The sequence below is a fragment of the Macaca fascicularis genome, chromosome 12 (genome assembly GCF_037993035.2).
Source record: "Macaca fascicularis isolate 582-1 chromosome 12, T2T-MFA8v1.1".
NCBI lineage: Eukaryota > Metazoa > Chordata > Mammalia > Primates > Cercopithecidae > Macaca > Macaca fascicularis.
Genome location: NC_088386.1, coordinates 12,449,050 through 12,475,456, shown reverse-complemented (window position 1 = coordinate 12,475,456; position 26,407 = coordinate 12,449,050). Strand labels below are relative to the sequence as shown.

The 26,407-nt window shown below is 39.3% G+C and overlaps 1 protein-coding gene across 40 annotated transcripts in view; it reads right to left on the bottom strand.

Moving 5' to 3' along the window:
* C12H2orf76 (chromosome 12 C2orf76 homolog) overlaps nucleotides 1-26,407 on the bottom strand; it is a 131,268-nt gene that overhangs the window by 74,413 nt on the left and 30,448 nt on the right. For 36 of the 40 annotated variants that reach the window (XR_012421066.1, XR_012421065.1, XR_006690987.3 and 33 more), the window contains 3 exons: nucleotides 15,877-15,927; nucleotides 11,855-11,892; nucleotides 6,293-6,374 (listed from right to left, as the gene is read on the bottom strand). Coding sequence is in view for 23 of the 40 variants with exons in the window: in XM_065525400.1 (XP_065381472.1) it covers nucleotides 6,293-6,374; nucleotides 11,855-11,892; nucleotides 15,877-15,927 (171 nt within the window). In the remaining 17 variants the exon portion in view is untranslated. Of the gene's footprint in view, nucleotides 1-870; nucleotides 1,093-4,369; nucleotides 4,636-6,292; nucleotides 6,375-11,854; nucleotides 11,893-15,876; nucleotides 15,928-26,407 lie in introns of those variants that run through there. The other 4 variants (XM_045366965.3, XM_074008878.1, XM_045366969.3 and 1 more) reach the window with 2 other exon arrangements.

Genomic DNA, 26,407 nt, shown 5'->3' with positions numbered 1-26,407 from the left:
AAATCCTCATCTACAAATCATTCAAAGCTGTGTTCGCAGCTGAGTTATATTTCTAAGTTTTCACCACCAACAGAGGTCCCAAGTGCTGTGCCTTTTATTTCGCAGCTTGCTTCAAATATTGTTTTGGATCTGCTGGTAGAGAAGATTTCAAACTACAGTTTGAAGAAAACAACTAGCCAAAAAAAAAAAAAAAAATCTCAGTCTTTGCTAGACTGGGTACATGCCTGTAATTTCCACCATGGTGTGGGGAGGTAAAAAGGAAAGCACTCTACAGAGGTTCACTCTAAGTCTTGCTTCTGGAATCCCCCAGTTTCCCAAGTCCAACACCCACATTACCGAGTAACCAGACTATCACTGTTTCTATGTAAGAGTGAAAAACAGCCACCATAACATACTGTTGAAGGAAGAAAACACGCATGACCTAAAATATTGCTACCCAGAAGAAGAAAGGGAAGGGGACCCACACCTTAAGGACACACAAATCAAACATGATCCTGAAAGAAAAGGGGGAGCCATAGAATCCCACAATATTAGCTGTACAGACAAGATCACCCAAAGGGGCGAGGCGTGAACAACAGGGATCTGGTTGGGGGCAGATGACAGAAGTGACACGCAAAACGAAAACAAACCAGGAGGGAGTTTTGGAATTATTACAGGACCTGGCTTGCCGAGAATGCTTCCCTCAGATAAACACTTACGGTTTGGCCACTGTATCTTGTTTTAAAATGTTTCCAATGAAACACAACTGGCTTTGGAAGAGTTACCCAGTCACAATTTCTCTCTTAAACCAGACCAGATTCCAAAGACAACAGTAGTAGAATGTAGCAAAATGAAAGAGAGAAAATAACACTTTCAAAAAAAAAAAAAAAAACCCTTACACGTAAATTTATTACTTAGGAGAATTAGTCCATAAAACTACAACTGCTGACAACAAGGTAAAAACAATCTTTAAATTATAAGTAACATTTCTAGGTAAAAGTCTCTTCTTGCTTCTACTGAGCAAATCTCTTTTAAGTACGTGTTTTCCGTACTGAGTCCACAAGCAAAAACTTCCACTGACGTCAGGTGTAGAATGTTCCATTGGGATCTGCACTGCAGAGAAAAAGCCAAAGGGTGAACTAGAGAATTTCTCCATGAGAAAAGAAATCTTCAAACATTTTTTTTCCCTAATTTCCCCACCTGCAGCCTTTCTTTTCTTTTCATGACTACTGCAGAAAAGTCCTAATGATAAATTTGTTACCCTGGCATTATTCCATGGCAACGGGCTGTGGCCGCAGAGTGACAGCTCTACAGCAAGATCAGGTGGTGAAAAGGGGGAGGCAGAGATGACTTCGAATTTTTCTCTTAAACCTCTTAAAAATCTCATCAAACATGGCACTGAGAGAGGGAAAATTCCCTAGAAAAATCATATATTTCAGGCCGGGCGCAGTGACTCACGCCTGTAATCCCAGCACTTTGGGAGGCCGAGGCGGGTGGATCACTTGAGGTCAGGAGTTCAAGACCAGCCTGGCCAACATGGCGAAACCCCATCCCTACTACAAATGCAAAAATTAGACAGGCGCGGTGCATGCCTATAATCCCAGCTACTCAGAGGCTGAGGCAGGCGAATCACTTGAACCTGGGAGGCGGAGGTTGCAGTAAGCCGAGATCGCACCACTGCACTCTAGCCTGGGCGACAGAGTGAGGTCTGTCTTTAAAAAAAAAAAAAAATCACATTTCAAGTATCATTTTCACAACTCAGTTCTCACTTAGAATTTTTTGTTGCTTTCCAGGTACCCTCATCTCCTTCCCCAGGTACAACCTCAGCTTGTCCCCAAGAGCACAGCAACACCACTCTAGATAACAAAGAGAAAATCGCTCCCTGCAGGGACCCAAATCGCCCTGAGCCCAGGGTTGCTGGCTTGCTGGAGTTAGGAGGGACGTTTGGAGTCCTCATACCACCCTGAGCCCAGGGTTGCTGGCTTGCTGGAGTTAGGAGGGACGTTTGGAGTCCTCATACCACCCTGAGCCCAGGGTTGCTGGCTTGCTGGAGTTAGGAGGGACGTTTGGAGTCCTCATACCACCCTGAGCCCAGGGTTGCTGGCTTGCTGGAGTTAGGAGGGACCTTTGGAGTCCTCATACCACCCTGAAATGAGTGGAGAATCTGGGAAAAGAATCTGACTCTGATCCAGGACCAATAGCCTTAAAGTAAGAGGACAAAAAGAGGGATTTGCTTCTCACCTTTACAGATGGTTCATTACATAAGTCAGTTTGAAATTAATCACAAGACCAACAACTCAATATTGTAGTCAAGTCAAAACATTTGCCAATTGCCTCCTCCAGGACAGTTTCCAGACAAAGCAGTTGTTCTTGAGGGCCTTTTACACACATCACTCCCGATGCCTTCATTGTTTTACACAACCCTTATGACAACCTTCTAGAATAGGTTTCATTCTTCTTATTTTTACAGAAAACAAAATAAGAGTTTCAGAGACGATAAGTGGCTTACAGAAGGCCAGAAAGCAAGCAAAATGCACAGCCTTCATTCTAACTGACTTTCCCCAACTTCATGGGTTTATACTTAAAAAAAAAAAGGTCCTTTAATTACAAAGGAGAATATCAATTACCAGCAATGCCACCACCTCAAGAAACCATTTCTATAATTTTGGCATATGATCTTTTCTCCATATACACATAAACAATAATCTTACATGTATATTTTAAACATTTTAAAACAATAATGGGGTCGGGCACAGTGGCTCACACATGTAATCCCAGCACTCTGGGAGGCCAAGGCAGGTGGATCACCTGAGGTCAGGAGTTCGAGACCAGCCTGGCCAATATGGCGAAACCCTGTCTCTACTAAAAAAATACAAAAATTAGCTGGGCGTGGTGGTACACACCTGTAATCCCAGCTACTCAGGAAGCTGAGGCAGAAGAATTGCTCGAACCCAGGAGGTGGAGGCTGCAGTGAGTCAAGATTGTGCCACTGTACTCCAGCCTGGGTGACAGAGTGAGACTCTGGTCTCAAAACAAAAACAAAAACAAAAACCCAAACCATAATGGTATCACACAGCATGTTCTATTTCTATTCAATAAATCAAGCTCTACATCAGTGCTTCACATACAAGGGAAGGTCAGGGCTAACCCCACCACCCCCTTGAAGACCTATCACAACGTCACAACTTGTCCCTGTTGGCTTAGAAACAAGTATCACTGAAATTCAAACTTGGGAAAGTCTTATTGGTCAAACTGACCCACAGAAAATTCAAGGTCATATTCATTCCTGACGGTGGTATAAGACTATCCATTTTTCCTACACCTTGAACTCCCTTGGACAATGCCACTTTTTTCATGTCTGCTAATCTTATAATAATTGCTGCTGTCCAAGGTCACCTAGACAGTAAAAGACAGAATCAGGATTTGGACCCAAGCACTCTGGCTCTAGACTCTAATTTTTATTTTTATAGAGATGAGGTCTCACTATGTTGTGCAGGCTAATCTAGAGCTCCTGGCCTCAAGCGATCCACTAGCCTGGCATCCCAAACTGCTAGGATTACAGGCATGAGCCATGGCACCCAGCCCCAGACTAGAGTCTTAACACGAGACTCTACTACATAAAACAGTATCTATGTACTCATTTCTAGTAAGTCCTCATTCTCTCCTAATGAGAAGGAGCTATTTTTTATATGTGAGTTATTTCTTCTATCAGTAGAATTTCTCTTTTTCATAGTAATTACAAGGGTTCTTTATAAAGTCAGGCTAATAACGTCTTCTTTTTTTCTTTTTTTCTTTTTTCTTTTTTATTTTTTTGAAACAGAGTCTCACTCTGTTGCCCAGGCTAGAGTGCTGTGCTGGAGTGCAGTGGCATAATCTCAGCTCACTGCACCCTCTACCTTCCAGGTGCAAACCATTCTCCCGCCTCAGCCTCCCAAGTGGCTACGATTACAGGCGTGTGCCACCATGCCTGACTAATTTTTGTATTTTTAGTGAAGATGGGGTTTCACCACGTTGGCCAAGCTGGTCTCGAATTCCTGACCTCAAGTGATCCTCCCGCATTAGCCTCCCAAAATGCTGGGATTACAGGCATGAGTCACCATACCCGACCCCAGGCTAACAACTTTTTTATCTGTTGTATATGCTGCAAATATTTTTCAAAGTTTCTCCTTTAACTCTGTTTACAGTTTTTAGTTTTTACGTAGTCAAATCTATCACTTATCCCCCTTTATGGCTTCTGTCTTTGAGCTCATGCTTGGAAAGCTCTTCTCCTTCCCAAGATTATGAAATTATTGAACTACACTTTCTTTTTTAAAAATTTTTTTACATTATAACATTTAACCCATCTAGAATTTATTTTGTAATAAAAACAGAGATGAGATAAGAGTTTGAATTTTATTTTCCTGAATGCTTTGGCAATGGGCTTCACATAATTTTCTGGCTAAATCATTATTTCCTCACTTCTTTGAAATGTCAACTTTATCATCCTGTGAAATATTACCTTTTTTTTAGTTTTTGGATTTTCCAGTGTTTTCCATGGAGCTCTCTGTCAATACCCCCATCAATATCAGTCTGTAATATTCATTATGCTTCATGCTTTAACAACAAACAGGGCTACCTTCTAGGTGCTACATGCCCCAATCACAAAGGTGCCACCTGCTACGATAATATAATAGCATTTAAAGAAACAAATGCCAAATTTAAAATCATTCTTCAAAATAACAACCTTACATATTCATAACATGGAAAGACAACAATATTCTAGCAAATATTGTAGATGACAACACAGAAATCAAGTCTAAGGGCCGGGCGCGGTGGCTCAAGCCTGTAATTCCAGCACTTTGGGAGGCCGAGATGGGCAGATCACGAGGTCAGGAGATCGAGACCATCCTGGCTAACCCGGTGAAACCCCATCTCTACTAAAAAATACAAAAAACTAGCCGGGCGAGGTGGCAGGCGCCTGTAGTCCCAGCTACTCCGGAGGCTGAGGCAGGAGAATAGAGTAAACCCGGGAGGTGGAGCTTGCAGTGAGCCAAGATCCGGCCACTGCACTCCAGCCTGGGCGACAGTGCCAGACTCCCTCTCAAAAAAAAAAAAAGAAATCAAGTCTAAGATTTCACAACATGCTATTTAAGATCCTGTTTAACTCAGATCTATGTCGGGAATTCATGCTAGTCACATGAATCAATCAGAAGTAAATTCCTGATATACGTGATTAAAGTAACTCAAATAATATTCATCCAAAAAAAAAAAAATTCCAGGCTCCCAATGTGTACCTTACTAACCGTGTTCCTTAACAAGTGCATATAAATAATTATGAACAATGTGAGGCTGAGGCAGGCGGATCGCCTGAGGTTAGAAATTCATGACCAGTCTGGCCAATATAGTGAAACCGTGTCTCTACTAAAAAAATACAAAAATTAGCCAAGCATGGTGGTGCGCACCTGTGGTACCAGCTACTCAGGAAGCTGAGGCAGGAGAATCGCTTGAACCCGGGAAATGGAGGTTGCAGTGAGCAGAGATCGCACCATTGCGCTCCAGCCCGGGCGACAGAGTGAGACTCTGTCTCAAAAAATAAATTAATTAATAAATAATTAAGAAGCATGGCTTGTGACACTGCATCAGTCACCAACCGCAGAGGTGTATCAGGGCCACACTGCCTTTAACCACTCAGACCTCCCTGACAATCTCCACTTCCCCTCCTGCCAGATCAGCTTTAGGTGTACATATACATAGAATAACAGTGACATCTAATGGTCACAAAATATGTCACATAACATTTATTTAGAATAAAACCACATGCACATTCTAGGCTGGAAGGCCCAATCAGGTACTTTTCAGCTGCACACACCAGGCTCCTATTTTAAATTCCATGCCTCAGTGGGCCCTGAGTGATTCGGAAGACCATCAGAAACCACACTGCATGTGATACCAACAACAACGCATTGCATTATTCCTCATTAGTTCTTACTATGCCCATTTCTCTCCAACCATCGGCTCAAGTAACAATGATAAGAGTAAGGAGACATGGTACTGACAACTCGTCCCTTAAACGGCCCCTCAGGAGAATTCTGAGCATACCTTCTGAAAAGAGCCATTTGCATTCTGCATATTTAGAGAGCGGACACCTACTGCCCTCAGTCAAATCAGAATGCACATCATTCTCATCCTCCTCCTCTCAGTAGTTACCGGGCAGTGTCAGGGGGGCCAATGGCAGCATTTACTTTCCAGTGAGTTATCCAAATACCATCAGCCAGGCCTCAGCATAGGCCAGGAGAGGGTTTCCCCTCCAGCAACACAAGGCCCCCTTCCTCACCGATTCCAGCTGCTTTCAGAGTGCTGTCTTCTTTCAGCAGGAGTCTGTCGTCATCTTCCAAACTCAACACAAGTTCATTTGTCTAAAAAAAAAAAAAGAAAAAGAAAATCTGCATTTTATCAGTACTTACATGGGTGTGTTCCGTGAGACTTCTCAAAGACACAGAGTTGTAACTTTGAGCACAGCAATAATCTAAGTAGATTCCACTCCCCTGGCCATAATGAGGGCAGTGAACAGAGGCACAGTGAGGTCCTGCCAAGTGCAGGCACCACATAAAGCACTGGGGAGAGTCCTGTGGTGTGGCAATGAAGTCAGATCAGGATGCAAATCCAGACTCCACCAGCACTCAGCTGTGTGTGTGTTCTCAACAAGCTACACGACCTCTCTAGGACTCGATTTCCTCGTCGGTAGAAAAGGGGAGGAGAGGGCTCCTTCCCCATCACCTGTGGTAAGGGTGACAGGATGGAGCATATAAATCCTCAGCAGTGCCGGCCACAGGGTGAGCACTCTCTCTTAGCTGTCACTGTTCTGTTGCTGCATCATCATCATCTTCTCCTGCCATCCTAACCTGGTCAGCGACAGAGCAGAGCTTCCAGCTCTGGCCAGTCTGACTTCTGAGAGAAGCAAGTATACTTCCTTCTTTTGTTTTGTTTTTTGAGACAGGGTCTCACTCTGTCACCTAGGCTGGAGTGCAGTGGCATGATTATGGCTTACTACAGCCTCAGTCTCCAAGGCTCAAGCAATCCTCCCATCTCCAGCCTCCTGAGTAGCTGGGACTGCATACATGTGCCACCAAGCCTAATTTTTTTTTGTTTTTAGTAGAGACGGGGTCTCACTATATTGCCCAGGCTCATCTCGAACTCCTGAAGTCAAGTGATCCTCCCACCTTGGCCTCCCAAAATTCTGGAATTACAGGCATGAGCCACCACACCTGGCCACAAGTATACTTCAAATGGCCATAAGTCCACATATCTAAAAACCTTGCCCAAGCTAAAAAACATTTGGTTCCATGTCAGATTAATTGGAATATTTCTCTATGTGATTTGGGGTGGGGGTAAACAAGAGTGCTCTCCAGTGGTATTTACAAATCCAGCGAGACTCCACAAATACAAGTGAAAAATTTAAAGTTGCTATCTGCCCCTAAATAGCACAAAGAGATGACCACTAGTGTCACACAGCACCACTTGTCAACCAGAACACACCTGTTTAGCAACATATTCTATTTCTAGAATACAGCTGAGACAGAGAGTCAACAGAAAGGCCTCTCAGCGGCCAAATCCGAAGCCCAAGCCACGCAGGGTTCATGGACCTCATTCACTGCAGAGCACAGGGGCTTAAACTCCAAAGCACACACATTAAAAGAAAAAATACTTTACTCAAAAAATCATTTTAGAATAGGTAATACAGTCTGTAATCCCAGCACTTTGGGAGGCCAAGGCAGGAGGACTGTTTGAGCCCAGGAGTTTGAGACCAGCCTGAGCAGGATGGCATAGACCCCATCTCTACAAAAAAAAAAGTTTTACTTAATTAGCTGGGTGTGGTGGCACACATCTATAGTCCCAGATACTCAGGAGGCTGAAGATGGGAAGATATCTTGATCCTGGGAGGTAGAGGTTGCAGTGAGCTGTGTTCATGCCACTGCACTCCAGCCTGAGCAACAAAGTAAGACTCTGTTTCAAAAAAAAAAAAAAAGGAATAAAGTAATTTTTTTTTATTCTTTGTATAATAACTCATTATACAAAGTTCTCCAAGCACATATGAATAGGAAGTGAAAAGTCAGTCTCCTCCCAATCCCCATCCACCAGCTATCTAGTTCTCCAGAGAGGACTGGGACCAATGAGAGGCCCTATTTCCCATACTCTCCCAACAGTGTGTTAGCAAAGCCTTCTGATCCTTGCCAATCTGACAGGTGTGGATTAAGTATAGTCTTAATTTGTATTTTATTATGCTCAAAGTTCTGAATATTTTCTATTTTTTGATGGAGTTGTAGGCTAATTTATCCAATAGAGTTGTAGAGTCTAGAGTATCTTCATATGCTAAGGAAATTCAGCCTTTTCTGTAAGTTAGAAAAATTTCCCCCACTTTTTATTTGTTCCTTGCTTTTTCTCAGTGTTTTTGTTTGTTTGTTTTGTTTTTTTTTACATAGAAGGTGTTAAATTAATTTTCTTGGAATAAATAAGTTAGTGAACGAAGTAAAATATATCAGTCTCATATTGTTTCTCAGTTTTCTGTCATATTTAGAAAGACCTTCTTCACTCCAAGATTTTTAAAATTCCACGTTCTCTTCAAATATTTTCATGAATTTCATTTTTTGACTTTTTCATCATGGAGAATTTCAAATATACAATAAATACAGAATAGTGTAATAAACCCCCTGCCCTGTACCCAGGACCCAACTTGAACAAATTATCAAGTCATGTTCCATCTGTTTCATCTCTATCCTCATCTATGGGTTTAATTTTTTAATCCAAGGGGTATTTATTTTGGCATAAAGAAAAATACACAGATTCAACTTAGCTGCTTTTTAGATGTTTATGCAGTTATTCAAGTACTATTTATTGAATCCGCCATCTTTTCTTTACAAACCTGAAATGCCATATTTACCATACATTCAATTTCCACATTGGGGTCTATTTTTGAACTTTTAATTCTGTGCCCTTAAACTACCAGTTCATGTGATAGTGCCATACTGTTCTAATTACTACAGTTTTATAACATGTCTTATATCTTAGAGCTAATTACTCTCATTTCTCTTTTTCAGAGTTCTCCTGATTATTCGTATTTTTTACATACTAATTTTCAAATCAGCTTATTTAGTTTACATATAAACACAAGTATTGTGTGTTATTGGGGCAGCATTAAATATGTAAATTGAGAGAATTGATTTTGTGCTGTTGTATCTTCCTATCCAAAATATCCTAAGCATTTCTGTTTAAGTCTTATTTTGGAACTCTCATAGCAGGTTTTGTTTTGTTGTTAAGTTGAAGTACAATTTCACACTATAAAATGCACAGATCTTGAGAGGAGTTCACTTTAATGGGTCTGAAAAATTAATTCCAGAGCTTAGATTCATATTTTCAAGTGTGTGTGTGGTGAGGGGTGAGGAAGGACAGCAGCATTTTAAGTTTTCTTTTTAAAGACCCTGCACATTTCTTATAAAGTTTATTCCAGGATATGACTTCCACACATAAAATGGAAATTCAAGTTATTGCAATCTCTTTAATAGAAATTATTCTAACTTTATAAACAGACCACTGATTACATCCATAATATACACACACACACACACACACACACACACACATACACACACACGAGGCTATGGTGGGAAGGTATCCGGTCAGTCTTTTTATTGTTGGAATGGGAAGAAATTTCTGAGGATATATAGTAACTGCAATTAGGAAAGTCTCTAAGTCCAGAAAACTAGGGAAATGGGAAAAATGCCTTTTATGAATGAGTTCATTAAGACAACAGAATTATTTAGAAGTCTCTCCTTTTGGCTGATGAAGGAAATTAAAATTATAGCTGAGTTGGAACACTGACAGGCCAAGCCAGCAATGCCACAGGTCCCGCAGATGGGGAATAGAAAATGAAAGGACAACAATAACTTGGAAATGAGAAAAATGACTGTGAGCTGGATAAGGCACAAATGAGGACATGTGGATGAAGTTTCTTTGAAGTTTTAAAACTGTATCTGTGAAAATATATTGACCTCTTCCCTTAGAAAAGTTGAAGTAGAAACTTGCAGAACCATCCCCAGGGCATCTTAACTAGCATTGTTATGATTTGGATGAAAGTTTATAAAGCTAGATTCCAGAAGCACTCTAAGTGACTTAATTGTTTTGGAAATCCTCCCTTAAACAAATACATTTTTCAACTGTAAAGACAAGCCCTAATTTTATAACTAGAACCTGCCAGTGTGAAACATATGTCTTAAATATAAGTAACAATTCTAAGATTGTTTTGTCTTCCAATGACAGGATAATTTCCAGATTTCTAAAAATGTTATAATACTGATAATTTGAACACGATGAACTATGTCTTCACTAAGATAAAGGAATAATTTACTACTTACTCCTTTTTGGAAACATGAGAATATGAAAAGCCAAACGATGTAAAACATGCAGCAATGAATGGAAAATGGGGACTCACTTTGCTTTACAACCTTTTCAAAGAGCATATTGTTTTAACTTTATTTTATATTTATATTTGTATTTTAAATATATTGTATATAATATATAAAAATATAAAATAGGACATTTCCTATTCTCTACATTTTAGGAATGAGGTTGAAAACATTTCTGTCCCCAAGGAGAGAAATTGGACGAAGTCCAAATACGGTGGCCCTATATTCTAGTACCAATCAAAGGGGCAGATTCCATATCACAGCCCCAGACACATGTGAGCATGACATTTTGAGGCATTTCACAATGGATATTGTAAAACTGGCATATACAATCATTGGTATGAAAAATAAAGTAACTAGAAGGAACCAACCCTACTAAACCCTTAACTTTTGCTCAGTGAAACTGATTTTGGACTTCTGACCTCCAGAATTGTGGGAGAATAAACGTGTGTTGTTTTAAGCCACAAAAAAATTTTTAAATAAATTTTAAAGCAGTTATCAATCAATGGTCAACAGACATACCCTCATGCCATTTTCTTGTGATCTGTGATACCCATTTATCTGAAAGGTGATTGAGTGTATGAAGTACAATTACGACAACAGAAGACAATGAAATAAAATGAATTCATAAGTACTTCATTCAAAAATTGTTACGGAAAAACTACTATGAGCCAGGCATTGTGCCAGGTATTGGGATATGACAAATAATATCTTGTTCTTGAGTAGTTTATATAATACAGTAAGATTACTGCTTTAAAGAGGACTCTATAGAAGGCCACTGAGATTAAAGGGGAAAAAAAATCACTCTGTCTGTCTGATAATTCTTTGATTGTGGCTTCATAAAAATGTTACTCCAAAAAAGTAAAAAAACAGAAATATAAACACGCATCAAACCCATACATAAACAGCTCTCTTCGGGAAAGGCAAGACAACTTCAGTATTGCAGGCCGTGGCCTTGGTGGAGCTAAAAGGTGTGCTCCCAGAGCCACAGTTCTGTGCCTTCTCTTATACCCAGCAAGAATCAAATCAGAACAAGTGAATTATTTGTGTTTGCTTCTGGCCCTTTTGTTCTGGTACAGAATTAAGAAAATAAAAGACACTGGATTGCCAGATAATAAGCAGTTTCTTTTATCTGTAAACTGAATTTACTTTTCCAAGTTTTATGCTTATTTTATGCTAAATATGTGCCTGATAAACAAAATATGGTATACTTTTTTTTTAATTAACACTTTTTTAAAAAGGACCTACTACTAACAGGGAAATAGCTTATTTTTCTTCAATGAAAAAGCCAAGGCAGTAGAAAGGGTACCTATAAAATAAAAAGCGCTATTATAATGGGAAATATTTTAGATGTACAGGTATTCATTCACTTATTCACAAATTCAACCAACATTGATTACTTGCTATGTGCCAGATACTGTACCTGTGGAACATACCTTTGATTTATGCGCTTGATGAATAATCTTTAGTGTATCTGAAAGAAAAAAGCAAGTTATCTTTTTACACAGTTTATTCTAAACTTCTTTTCAAATTATTAAAATGATTGGAGGGTGGCTATGAAATTGAGAAATGTAAGTCCTTGTTTTTTTTTTTTTTTTTTGAGACAGAGTCTTGCTCTGTGCCCCAGGCTGGAGTGCAGTGGCGCGATCTCGGCTCACTGCAAGCTCCGCCCCGCCGGTTTCACACCATTCTCCTGCCTCAGCCTCCCAAGTAGCTGGGACTACAGGCGCCCGCCACCTCGCCCGGCTAATTTTCTTGTATTTTTAGTAGAGACGGGGTTTCACCGTGTTAGTCAGGATGGTCTCAATCTCCTGACCTCGTGATCCACCCGTCTCGGCCTCCCAAAGTGTTGGGAAGTCCTTGTTTTATAACCAGACTCACTTAGAAATATACTATATAGTAAAAGAAAAATTACTTTTGTAGATCATTAAAATTTTATCTTTTAAAGCCTTGGTCTTTAGACACACAGCAGTGTGTGTCAGAACTTTATGTCAACTCAGCACATTTTCTCTTAGAATGGAAGACAAGCAAATCACATTACTGTATCTTGTTTTTTGGAGTCACTACAGACCAGGATTAGCAAATAATGTAAAAAAAAAAAAAAAAAAAAAAAAAAAAAAAAAAAAAAGTCTTAAAATACACATTAGCAAAAGCAGTTCAAAAAAATCTACTCAGACGACATACAATGACAAGAGAGCAAATGATGACACAGGTGTTGCCACTCTCAGAATTCAAACACTGTATCTAGGACCACAGGTATTTGGAACAAAGGCTGCTAATGCCCCAAGAATATCAATATCTGCCTCTTGGTTTGCAAATACTGCACAGGCTCACACCATTTAATCTGCTCTATTCAAACCCAGCTTCACTCCTTAATTTGTTTATCTTGAAGTCAGGCTACACTGTGCATTTCCAGTAAGTAACTTCTCCACACTTGGGTAAAATTCTAATTCAGCAACAATCAGCCCTTAATTACATAATCTACGCAGCCATTCAACAGGTTGAAATTCAGAAAGTTTCCAATTCTTCACTCGTTTTTATTTAACCATTTAATGAATGCATTATGATGACAATGTATTACTGAATAAACTCCCAACCTTACACTAAAACTCATTTGTATCAATCACGTTGTAACAAGGAATTCCAACAGTGGCAGGAAATGAAAGGATCTATTTTTAAAACAGATCTTATTTAACTATGTTCTAATAATACAGAATAAGGTGGCTATCGAGATAAGAACTAGCACTGTGAATTTGCCAATTATTTTAAATAGTCAACTTTCAGTTATCCATTGCAATTTTTTTTTTTTTGAGACAGAGTCTTGCTCTGTCACCCTGGCTAGAGCACAGCAGCACTATCTTGGCTCACTACAAGCTCCACCTCCCAAGTTCAAGTAACTCTCCCGCCTCAGCCTCCCAAGTAGCTGGGATTACAGGCGCCCGCCACCACACCCGGCTAATTTTGTATTTTTAGTAAAGACAGGGTTTCACCATGTTGGCCAGGTCTCGAACTCCTGACCTCAGGTGATCCGCCCTCCTTGGCTTCCAAAGTGCTGGGATTACAGGCATGAGTCACTGCACCCAGCCTTGTAACTTTTTATACAAGGTCAACATAATCCTCAGACTATAACTCTGTATTCCCAAGAAATAAAAATAAATCTAACCTAAGTAAAATGTGCATATTAGGGATGTAAACAAACCGTAATTGCTAAAAACAAGCTTAAAATGTGTGTAAGAAAATAAACAAAGCTGACTTTCAGCTTATCTAGTATTCTGAATTACCTATCATGCTCTTTTTCTTACTGTAGGTATGTTCATTATTTGAGACAAGTGAGAGAAGCCAATAGTAATTTTTTAAATAACAGGAGCTCAAAGTCTGTTGCAATCAACCTGCAAAACTATAGTCTGACCTTACTAAATATTAATCCTGTTCTATATATTTTGCTAATGAGCCTTTCAACTAGAAATCCTGCTGCTCTAATAGGTTTGGCAAACACACAACTAAATGGCTACATATTTTAGCAGAAAAAGAAATGTTTTGAAGAGAAGTTTTTGCCAGATTTTTCTCTCCAACAGAAAGGGGTGTGACCTGAGGAGTGGGTAAGAAAGGAGAAATGACAAAGCAGCAAAGAGATGTATTACTGTCCCTTTCTGTGTTGAATAAGTTACTTCCCTTGTTCTTGCTTCTTTCAAATCATCCTCATAATGATCACAAACAACACCTATGGGCATTGTTTTCTAAATACAAATTCCTTGAGGAAAGCAACCTCACAAAAATATCATCTTGTATTTGTGCAGCATCTCACTCAGCTTTACGAAACAGAGAGGGATGAGCAGCCCACACTGTACAACAACTACATTTTTGTGTGCCCTCATGCGTCATGTCTAGGCGATAGGGATTTAAGATAAGTAGCATGCGTGGTAAATCAATAATAGATGTGGATGCCAATTAAATGGGAGGAAGGCTCTAAGAAATCTCAGGCTCTTGGTGGCAGAGAGAACCAGCCCTTTGCCAAAGGGCAGGGAGACAGTAACAGGCAAAACTGAAATTTGACTCCACACTCTTTCCACTCCCTAATAACCAACAAAGTGCTCTGTCCCGCAGACTGTGAGGTGGCAATCTCAGACTGTGAGGTGGCAATCTCGGATGACAATGACAGGCGAAAATAACACTGCAGCCTTCCTTGTTCAACAGAAAGCAGAAGATTGTTAAAGAGCCAAGTTCAGACAAAGCCACTTGAAGTCTACGAAAACTCGAGTGGTTCTAGAATTTCTTCACAGATAAATGTATTCATTTTTTCTGCCAATTCATCTGAACAGTATAGAAATACTAGGACAGAAGGATGTTAATAAGATAGAATAGCCTAAAAGGTACATTATCTACCACAATAATGCTTAGCAACTTGGATATTCTAACGCTTTCATTATCTAAAATTTCTTTCAAAAGAACTTCCATGGAACACAGCTTTGCACATAGACATATAGACACACACACACACACACACCCCCCCACCCACACACCATGAAAAAGGAAGCCATATGTAACTATTCTAATTTAAAATGGCATCTGTAAGTTGATTCAAGTTTAAGGCTATATTTCAAGACATTGTATTTTGAAAGCCTTGAAAGCCACAATTGAGAAGTTTCATATTTACCTTAATCATCCTTTTTATTCCTTTCTCTTATTCAATATCGAGTATGTAAATTCTTTAAGCCCAATAAATCAAAGTACTTTCCACTCAGTGCCTTCAACTTCTGCTTCACTACCCCTTATAACCTTACAATTAGTTTCTGGATATTAAAATGCATACACACGGTGAAGATTGTGATTTCAAAGGATTTTAGGTCATAAGTTGTTCTATCAAATGAGAACAGAATGAAAAGCCACTCCAAAAAAATAATCTAAGGTAATAAAAAATTTATACTTTAAAATGTCTGCACCAATTAACAGAAATATGTATTAGGTGCATGATATCTTTCAAGTGAAGTCTCAAATTCAAAGATTGGTGAGTGTCCCTCTGCTGAAGGTTAATAACTGTGCCATCTTTATAACAAATAATGAATGACATCTAGCTTCTTGCCTTATTACTCCATTTTTAAATCATCAATTGTAACATATAAAACTACGATATAACATGCTCAAATTACTGGCATTTAAAATGTTAAATCCCTTATTTTAATTCTTAGTCTTCAATCATTTTCCTTTTCTAATTATCTGGCAGAGAAACTCATTTTAAACATAGTTTTGCCAAACATGCTATTCTTTGCAAATATGTCACTTCCTTACTATTACAATTCATTTGCGCAACATACCAGCATTCCTATATTTCTAAATAAACTTCCAAATTGGTTTTTATTTACAGATAGTCAATTCATTTTTGAAAACAAAATATAAGTTTGTAACAAACTAATGCAAAATTGTATTAATATATAGTTTAAAAGAATAAAAAAATGGTTACCATATTTATAATTTCTGAATGGTGGTGGCAGGCTGGTCCTTAAAGGGACATCTACAAGAGAAAGATTATTTGTATTACACAATAAGCAAATAGACACTCATGGAATATGTACAGTCTTTTGGTTCTACTCTTCTCTATCTACAGACTAAGTTACTTTGAAAAACCTGATAGAACACAGAACGAACACATCACCGAAATCCAAGGGCCATCTATATTAGTTCATTTTCATACGGCTATAAAGAAATACCCAAGACTGTAATCAATTTAAAAAAACGTTTAATGGACTGGGGAGGCCTCACAATCATGGCAGAAAGTGAAAGAGGAGCAAAGGCACATCTAACATGGCCAGGCAAGAGGGTCTGTGCATGGGAGCTGCCCTTTACAAAACCATCAATCTCATGACACTTATTCACTATCATAAGAACAGCGCGGGAAAAACCCACCCCCATGATTCAATTGCCTCCCACCAGGTCCCTCCCCTGACAGGTGGGGATTATGGGAGCTACAATGCAAGACAAGATTTGGGTAGGGATACGGACAAAGCATATCACCATCTAAAATATTAGAGCTATTGACAAGATGTTGAGTTGTTACTATTTGAACTAAGACTTCAGTAACACTATTAAAAGAATTTTTAATTTCATTAAAGACAACAGTATCTATGTATAGTTAAAATATATACTAATACACTTGTGTGAGACATATATATATAGCTGATGTTTGTTTAGCATATGAATCTGAGAACCCCTTATGGGTCTCTGACCATTAGTGGAAACCAATGACCTGGAACAATCTTACTACTCTTACCAAAATTCATATAACCAATAAATAACTCCTCTAACTCTGAAAAGACAACAAAACAAAACACAGTAAATATTCTTTTAAAAACATATTCCAAATGCCAGTACTAATTTTAATTAATAAGATCTGCTGGTACAACACCTAACAGAGAAATGTGTGTGTGTGTGTGTGTGTGTGTATAAAAATTATATATGCATATACTCCTTGACCTAGTCATTCCACTTCAGAATGAATGAGTGAATGAATGAATTTATTAATTGATTGAGACAGGGTCTCATTTTGTTGCCCAGACTGGAATGCAGTGGTGCAAACATGGCTCACTGCAGCCTTGACCTCCCAGATTCAAGTGATCCCCCTGCGTCAACCCCCCAGGTAGCTGGGATTACAAGTGCATGCCATCACGCCCAGCTATTTTTTGAATTTTTTTGTAGAGACGGGGTTTTGTCATGTTGTCCAGGCTGGTCTCAAACTCCTGAACCTAAGCAATCTGCCTGCCTTGGCCTCCCAAAGTGCTGGGATTACAGGCGTGAGCTACTGTGCCCTGCCAGAAATTTATTATCATAGAATTATAGTATGCACATGTGTGCGTGTAAAATGACATTCATAGAAGGGTATTAACTGCAGCATCGCTCACAGCAGAAAATGTTAGGAAAAGTCCAAATGTCCTTCAATTAGGTACTTGTTAAGTAAATCATAATATGCCCAAACAATGAAAAGTACTTTTCAACTGTTAAAAGAAAAAGAAGGAAGCTCTCTACTAACATGATAACATCTTCAAGTTATGTCAAGGCTAAAGAGATATGACAGAACGTTATTTTTAGGATGCTACCTTTTGAGTAAAAAGGGGATGAAATGAGAATTTATGGTTGGATTTGCTTGTACTTGCTGACTGGGGGTAGGGAGGGCAGGGGGTGGTGCACTGGTCAGACAGGGACCAGAAGGGGAAAGGAGACTTTTCACTATATTCCTTTTTACATTTTGATCTTAAAACCACATGAATGTGCTATCTACTAAAGAAAACTAAAAACAAACCAAAAAATCCACATATCTAAATGAGGAAATGTGAAGGTTTTTTGAGACAGGGTCTTGCTCTGTTGCCCAGGCTGGAGTGCAGGGGCGTGATTATGCTCACAGTAGCCTTGACCTTCTGGGCTCAAGCGATCCTCCCACCTCAGCCTCCCAAGTAGCTGGGACCACAGGCACTCAGCACCATGCCCATAGTCCCGGCATTTTTTTTTTAAATAGAGATGGGTTTCACTAGGTTGTCCAGGCTGATCTAAAATTCCTGGGCTCAAGCAATCCTCCCACCTCACCCCCAAAGTGCTGGGATTACAGGCATGAGCACCTGGTCAGGAAATGTGGGGTTTTTAAAAATGCTTTTTCAAGGTCAAATACATATCAAATTAAAATAGAATTTATTCATTTATGTTACAAGCATTTAAAGCACCTACTACCAGGTATTCCAGGAACAGAGTGAAAGAGGAGCTGCCCACTCATGACAGCGTGTGCTCCAGTGGTGAATGCTGTTAACAAAAGTACATTTCCAGCCAGTGCTACGGTCCTACGAGTGTGGTCCTCACCCGGCTACACGTCAGAATCACCCAGCCTGGCACGAGTGGATCCAACTCACAGTAGGCTGGTCCCAGGCAGAGATAGTTAAACACAAAACAAAACAAAACAAAAAAACCCTGAGATGATTCATAGTCAAATAAATTTACCCGGGGGCCAGACAGGTGACAACAGGTGAGTGAAGCAGGTCAAACAAGGAAGGGCAGTGGGATCTGAGAGCACGCGCCCATCAAAGGGGGCTCTGCCAGTCAGTGCTGACTGATCAGTGCTGTAGGAACATGAGCCTGGAGTGGCCACACTGAAAGATTTAAATGGCAGTGCTACAAGTCTAGGGTTTAGGTGAAATTTCTTGACTTTTAAAACACTATGGGCCAAAAGAAACCTCTCTGGAGGCAGGATTTGCCCTGCCAGACACCAATTTGAAACCCCTGGCTTAGGCTTACAAGAGTATACGCACTTCATTTTATTCTTCTTCTGTCTCAATCATTTGTGAATTATGGGCCAAAGAAGTATTCATTTAACATCAGAAAGGAGAATTAATTCCATTTAATGTATTGCCATTTTTATTTCCTGAATCAGACAATGAAACTCCCTGAAGAAAGCCGTGAGGTGAAGAACAGATGGCCCCATGAAGCTATTATCATTTAGAGATGTCTACGACTGAAGAAATCAAATCAGTCTTATGTTCAGTCCAGACTTTTGAGAGCAGAGACAACGACCAGGACACAGCATGCACCTATTCTCTTCCTGCCTTTAAATCTTAACTGAAGTGCCGCCTCCTCTGACAGCCTGCCTCAAGTGGGGGTCTTCTCTGATATTGTTACCTTCATAACAGGTTTTACAATTATAGTTTTGTCTTTTAACTTATTTTTGTCTCTATTTCCTATGAATTTATAAATTCCTCGAGATGACAACATGGGCTGTCCTCTCAAAACCTAAGACCATGTCCAGCCCATAGCAAATTAACACAAACTGGCTTCATGAGGGCAGGGACCACGGCCCGTTTTCTCCATTGTGTTGTCAGAACCTAAACTAGTGCCTGGTACACAGCATGTGCTCAAAAACATTCATGAAAGAACACATATAATTTAATGCCTACAATTGCCAGTGGAGAACACTGAGGTCTCAAGAAGTGCCTGGTCAGCCCAAGGTGTCAAGAGCTGAGACCAGAACCCAGCCCTCTCCACTCCCCTCCTGCAGCACTTAGAAGGGTGGGAACTAAAGCGGTTACCTTCCACAGTGGCAGAAAGACAGATTAGACATTAGACACACTCCGGTGAGGTAAGAGCTTCAGCAAAAATACACATCAAGATGCCTACAAAGGAACTAGAATAAAACAAACATGTTCCTTAAGGTAAAGGTCATTTTTAATCTTGCACTATTACAAATAAAGCTGGGAGCATTCACATGGAGGAAATTACTTTCATTCCTCACAGGCACATACTGTCATTCCACCTAGAAGTGGAATGGCTGGATCATACGCTAGGTGTATGTTTAGCTTTCTAAGAAACTGCTGGCAGAGTGCAGGGGCTCACACCTGGAATCCCAGCACTTTGGAGGGCCAAGGTAGGAGGATCGCTTAAGCCCGGGAGTTCAAGACCAGCCTGGACAACACAGCGAGACCCTGTCTCTACAAAAATAAAAATTAAAAAAAGACACACCTGTAATCCAGCACTTTGGGAGGCCAAGGTGGGTGGGTCACCTGAGGTCAAGAGTTTGAGACCAGCCTGACCAACATGGTGAAACCCCATCTCTACTAGAAATACAAAAATTAGCCAGGCATGGTGGCACACGCCTGTAGTCCCAGATACTCAGGAGGCTGAGGCAGGAGAATCGCTTGAACCCAGGAGGCGGAGGTTGCAGTGAGCCGAGATCGCGCCATTGTACTCCAGCCTGGGCAACAGAGCAAGACTCCGTCTCAAAAAAAAAAAAAAAGACATGGTAGTGTCTGTAGTCCCAGCTACTCTACTCAGGAGGCTGAAGCAGGAGAATCACTTGAACCCAGGAGTTAAGGCTGCAGTGAGCTATGATTGTACCACTGCACTCCAGCTTAGGGGAGACAAAGCAAGACGGTCTCCAAAAGAAAGGAAAGAAATGATAAATCATGTTCCAAAGTGGTAGTCCCTTTTAATATTGCCACTAGTGGTATATGAGAATTTCAGTTCTTCCACATCCTAGTCAAAACTTGCTACAGTTACTCCTTTAAATTTCAGTCATTCTTATGGATGTGTTGTGTAATCTCATTGTGGTTTTAATTTCCGTTTCACTAAAGACTAATGATGAGTATTAATTAATGTGCTTATCTGCCATATATATGTCTTCTTTAGTGAAGTGTCCGTTCAAATCTTTTGCCCACTTTTAATTGTGTTGTGTGTCTTATTATTGAGTTATAAGAGGTTTTGGTTTTAATTGTTATTATTCTAGATAATAGTTCCTTGTTGGATGTATGTTTTACAAATATTTTCTCCACATCTGTGGTTTGGTTTTTCATTTTTTTAGTATATTTTGAAAAGGAAAAGTTTTTAATTGTGCTAAAGCCCAACTGATTTTTTTCTTTTATAGTTTGTGCTTGTTGTGCTGTATTTAAGAAACTTTTACCAAAATTAAAGTCTCTAAGGTTTGTTGCTGTTTTCTTCTAGATGTTTTATAGTTTTACCTTTTACATTTAGTTCTTGGCCAATTTTGAGTTATTTTTGTATACGGTAGGAGGTAAGCATTGAGGTTCATTTATCTGCATATGCCTATCAAATTGTCCTAATACCTTGTTTAGGAAAATTACATTCTCCTCAAAAATACCTTGAGCAAAAATCAATTTAACACATCTGTGTGTCTGTCTCTGGACTCCGCTTCCCATTAACGTACATGTTTATCTACACACCAATATCACATATGCAGTACTGATTACTAGAGTTTTATAGCAGTAAGTCATGAAATCAGTTAGTGCAATTTCTTCAACTTTTTTTCTTCTTTTTGTGAGTTAAGACCATTTGAGGTCTTCTGCCTTTCCTTATACATTTTAGAATAAGCTTGGTATTATCTGAAAGGAAGAAAAAAAAGCCTGCAGAAATTTTGATTGGAACTGGAATCAATACCACAGTTTGAGGACACATGGCATCTTAACAGTTTTGAGTTTTCTGATCCATGAACACAGTATACCTCTCCATTTACTTAGGGCTCTTTAAATTTCCCTCAGTGATAGTTAAAGTTTTTAGAGTAAAAGTCTTACACTTCTACCAAATGTATCCTAAGTTTTTCATTTTTTTGATGTTTTATCATTTTTTTCAGTTTCCCACTGTACATTGCTTATAACTATAAATACAATTAATTCTTGTATACTGATCTTATATCTTAGTATCTTATAACCTTGCTAAGCTCAGTTTGTAACATTTGTATAGATTTCATAGGATTTTCTGCATAGATAATCATATTGCCTGTGAATAATGACAGTCTCACATCCTCCTTTCAAACAGGGTTGCCTTTTACTTCATTTTCTTGCCTTAATGAACTGGCTAGAACTTCACTACAATGTTGAATAGCAGTGATGATGAACAGATGTCCCTGCTTCCTTATCTTAGAAGGAAAGCACTCAGTCTTTTACCATTAAGTATGATGTTAGGCAACAGTTTTTCATAAATACCCTTCATCGGGTAGAGGAAGTTCCTTTTTATTCCTAGCTTGAAATAGTTTTTTAGCAGGAATGGATTTTGGATTCTGTCTTCAATTAAAACAATCTTATAGTTTTCTTTTCTTCACTATTAATATGACGAATTACACAGATTCTTTTTTGTTTTGTTTTTTTTTTTTTGGTGGAACCAGCATTGCATTCTTAGGATAAACCCTACATGGTCATTGATACAATCTGGATGTTTTGTCCCCTCCAAATCTCATGTTGACATGTAACCTACAATGTTGGCGATGGGCCTAGTGAGAGGTGTTTTGGTCACAGGGGTAGATCCTTCACAAATGGGTTGGTGCTCTCCATGCTGTAATGGGTAAGTTCCTCCTCTATTCGTTCACATGAGATCCGGTTGTTAAAAAGAGCCTGACATCTTCTCCCTCTCTCTCTCTCTTGCTTCCTCTCTCATGTGACATGCTATGTGGCATGTTGACTTCCCTTTGCCTTCCGCCATGGTAGTAAGCTTCCTGAGGCCTTCACCAGAAGCACATGCCAGCACTAGGCTTTGTGTGTGGCTTGCAGAACCGAGAGTCATAATGTATTATCCTTTTTAATATTTTTGGATTTGATTTACTAAAGTTTGGGCAAGAATTTTTACATCTCCATTCATGACGGATATTGGCTGGTAGCTTTATTTTCTTCCAACAACTTTCTCTGGTTTGGTATCAGGGTAAGGATGACCTCAGAGAATGAGTTGAAAAATATTCCCCCCCTCCTTTTCTTTTTTCTTAAGAGATGGCATCTCACTATGTTGCTCAGGTTGTTCTCAAACTTCTGGCCTCAAGAGAACCTCCTGCCTCAGCCTCCTAAACAGCTGGGATTATAGGGAAGAACTATTGTGCCTGGCTCCCATCCTTCTTCTGGAAGAATCTATGCAGAACTGAGATTATTTCTTCCTTAAAAATATGGTAGAATGTACCAGTGAAACCATCTGGGCCTGGAGTTTTCTTTGTGGAAGTGTTTTTTAACCATAATTCCTTTTAAAATACAGAGTTGTTCTGGCTGTTTCTTTTTTAGTCAGCTTTGATAGTTTGGGTCTTTCAAGCAATTTGTCTACTTTATCTAGGATAACGTATTTATTAGCATTAAATTGTTAAGAATATTCCCTTATTCTTTTCATATCTGTAGAAAGTCTGTAGTGATATGACAACTCTCACTCCTGATACTGGTAACTTGTATCTTCTCTATTTCCTGATCAGTCTGGCTAGAGCTTCCTCAATTTCATTGATCTCAAAGAACCAACTTTGACAACTGTTATTGATTTTCTCTATGGTTTTTCTATTTTCTGCTGCAATCATTATTATTTCTTTTATTCTGATTATTTTAGGTTTCATTTGCTTTTCTGTTTCTAGTTTCTTAACATAGAGACTGAAATCATTGATTTGAAACCTTTTTTAATATTTAGGTGTTTTAGTACTATAGACTTTCTTTTAAATACTATTTTTACACGCATCCCACAAAATTTGAAAAGTTGTATATTCATTTCCACTCAGTTCAAAATACCTTCCCTTTTGACCTCTGCTTTGACCCTTAGGCTGTTTAGAAGTGTGTTATTTGGTTTCCAAATATTTGGAGATTTTTCCAGAGATCTTTCTGTTACTGATTTTCTAATCTAATTTCATTATGGACAGAAAACAGACACTGTCTAATTTGAATCCTTTAAAATCTATTAAGATTTGTTTTATAGCATGAAGTCTGGACTATTCATTAACACTCCATGTGCATTTGAAAGAAATGTATAAATTCCATTATTGCTGAAAGCAAGATTCTATAAACGTCAATTCAGTTAACTGGGTTGCTAGTGTTTTTCAGTTCTCCGGATCCTTACTGATTTTCTATTTGTTCCATTCATCTATTTCTTCCTGCAGTTCTATGAGTTTTTACTTCATTTATTTTGAAATTCAGTTGTTAGGTGCATTGTTACGTCCTCTCAATTGATGCCTTTATCATTATGAAGTGACAGTTTTATCCCTAGTAATATTTTGCTCTAAAATCTACTTCATCTGATACTAATATAATCCCTCCACCTTTCTTTGGATTCATATTAGCATGGTATAACTTTCTCATCCTTCTATTCTAACTTGAGTTTTATCTTTAAAATACATTGCTTGTAGGCAACATATAATTGGGACTTCCTATTACATGTCTGTCTTTTAACTGGGGTATTTAGACCACTTACTTTCAATGTGATTATTGATATGGTTAAAGTCTTGCTATTCCTTTAAATTTGTCCATTTGTTCTCTATTTCCTCTTTTACTCTCTTTTTTTGGATTGTCTATTTGACAATCTTTTACGATTCCATTTTATCTCTTTTGTTAGCTCATTAGCTGTAACCCTTAGATTGTGGGGTTGGGAGGCAGGAGGTGCTTTGAGGTTTACAGTAAACATCTTTATCAGTCAACCTCCAAATGATACTAGAGCACTTCGTAACAGCAAAAGATTTTTCCATTTCTCCTCTGCTGGCCTTCGCGCTACTGCTGTCATAAATTTCCCACAAAACCCACAATACGTTGTGGTTGTGTTTCTATAAATGGTCAAATATATTTTTTAAATTTTTTTAAAATAAGAAAAAATATTTTATATTTATTGTATTTACCATTTCCAGTACTATTTCTCTGTGTGCATCCAGATTTACGTCTGGTATCATTTTCCTTACGTCTGAAGAAGGCCTTCTAACATTTCTTACAGTGCAGATCTCCAGGTGATGAACTCTTTCAGCTTTGGTATGTCTGAAAACATCTTCATGTTGGCTTCATTCCTTAACTGCTTTAAAGAAGTTACTCCAGGCCGGGCGCGGTGGCTTAGATCTGTAATCTCAGCACTTTGGGAGGCTGAGGCAGGTGGATCACTTGAGGTCAGGAGTTCGAGACCAGCCTGGCCAGCATGATGAAACCCCATCTCCACTAAAAATACGAAAAGAATTAGCTGGGCCTGGTGGCACATGCCTCTACTCAACTTGGGCAGCTGAGGCAGGAGAATCGCTTGAACCTGGGAGGCAGAGGTTGCAGTGAGCCGAGATCGTGCCACTGCACTTCAGCCTGGGCGACAGAGCAAGACTCCATCTCAAACAAAAAAAAAAGTTAATCCAGTATCTTCTTTCTGGCACGCATTGATTCTGATGAGAAGTCAGCTGTCAATTTCATCTTTGTTCCTTTTTATGTAATGTGTTCTTTTTTCTCTTGCTGCTTTTAAGATTTTTTTTCTTTATCACCAGTCAAGCAGTTAGACTATGGTATACATTGGTGTGGCTTTCTTCATGTTTCTTTTGGTTGGGATTTGTTGAACTGCTTGGAATTGTGAGTCTCTAGCTTTTATCATATTTGTAAAATTTTCAACCATTATTTCTTCAAATATATCGTCTGTCCCCCATCCCCCTCTCCTTCACCATCTCCAATTACACGTATATTTGGCTACCAGAAGTTGTCCCATGCCTTCCCGCTTCTTTATTTTTTCCAGTCTTTTTCTGTGTTTCATCTTAGATTGTTTTATTGCTAAGTTTTCAAGTTGACTAACCTTTTCTCCTGCAGCATCTAATCTGCAGGCTAATCCTGTCCAGTGTATACCCATCTCAGACACTATTTTCAATTCAGGTATTTTTAAATATCTTCCATTGCTAACATGCTCAATCTTTCCTCTAGCTTCTTGAACAGTTGCAATATGGTTATAATTATCTCTGTCATCTTTGTTGACTAATTTTATCACCTGCAATATTTCTGGGTTGGTTTCCACTGATTTTTTTTTTTCCTGCTCATTATGGATCATATATTTTGCTTCTTTGCATGCCTGGTAAGTTCTGATTTGATGCTAGACACTGTAAATTTTATCTTGTTGGGTGCTGGATATTCCTGTATTCCTGTAAGCTTTCTTGAGCTTTCTTCTGGGACACAGTTAAATTACTTGGAAACAATGTGATCCTTTCACGTTGTGCTTCTGAACTTTGTTAGGTGGGACCAGGGCAGAATTCAGTCTACAGCTAATTTTGCTCTACTACTGCAGCAACACCCTTCTGGATACTCTGCCCGACAGCCTGTGAATAACAAGGTTTCCGCTCCAGGTGGAATAAAATCTATTCCCAGCCCTGTAGGAGCTCCAAGCATTTCTCATTCTACCACTTTTAGGTGGTTCTTTCCCAGGCTTCCAGTGGTTTCTTTACTTGCTTGCACTGATCCATACACAACTGAAGACTCACACTCTGCATAGCTTCAAAGTTCCTCTGCAAATCTTCAGAGCTCCCCATCTCTCTGTACAGCTCTCTATGCTCCTGTACTCTGCCCTGTGAACGCTCCTGTACTCTGCCCTGTGAACACTCCTGTACTCTGCCCTGTGAACGCTCCTGTACTCTGCCCTGTGAACGCTCCTGTACTCTGCCCTGTGAACGCTCCTGTACTCTGCCCTGTGAACGCTCCTGTACTCTGCCCTGTGAACGCTCCTGTACTCTGCCCTGTGAACGCTCCTGTACTCTGCCCTGTGAACGCTCCTGTACT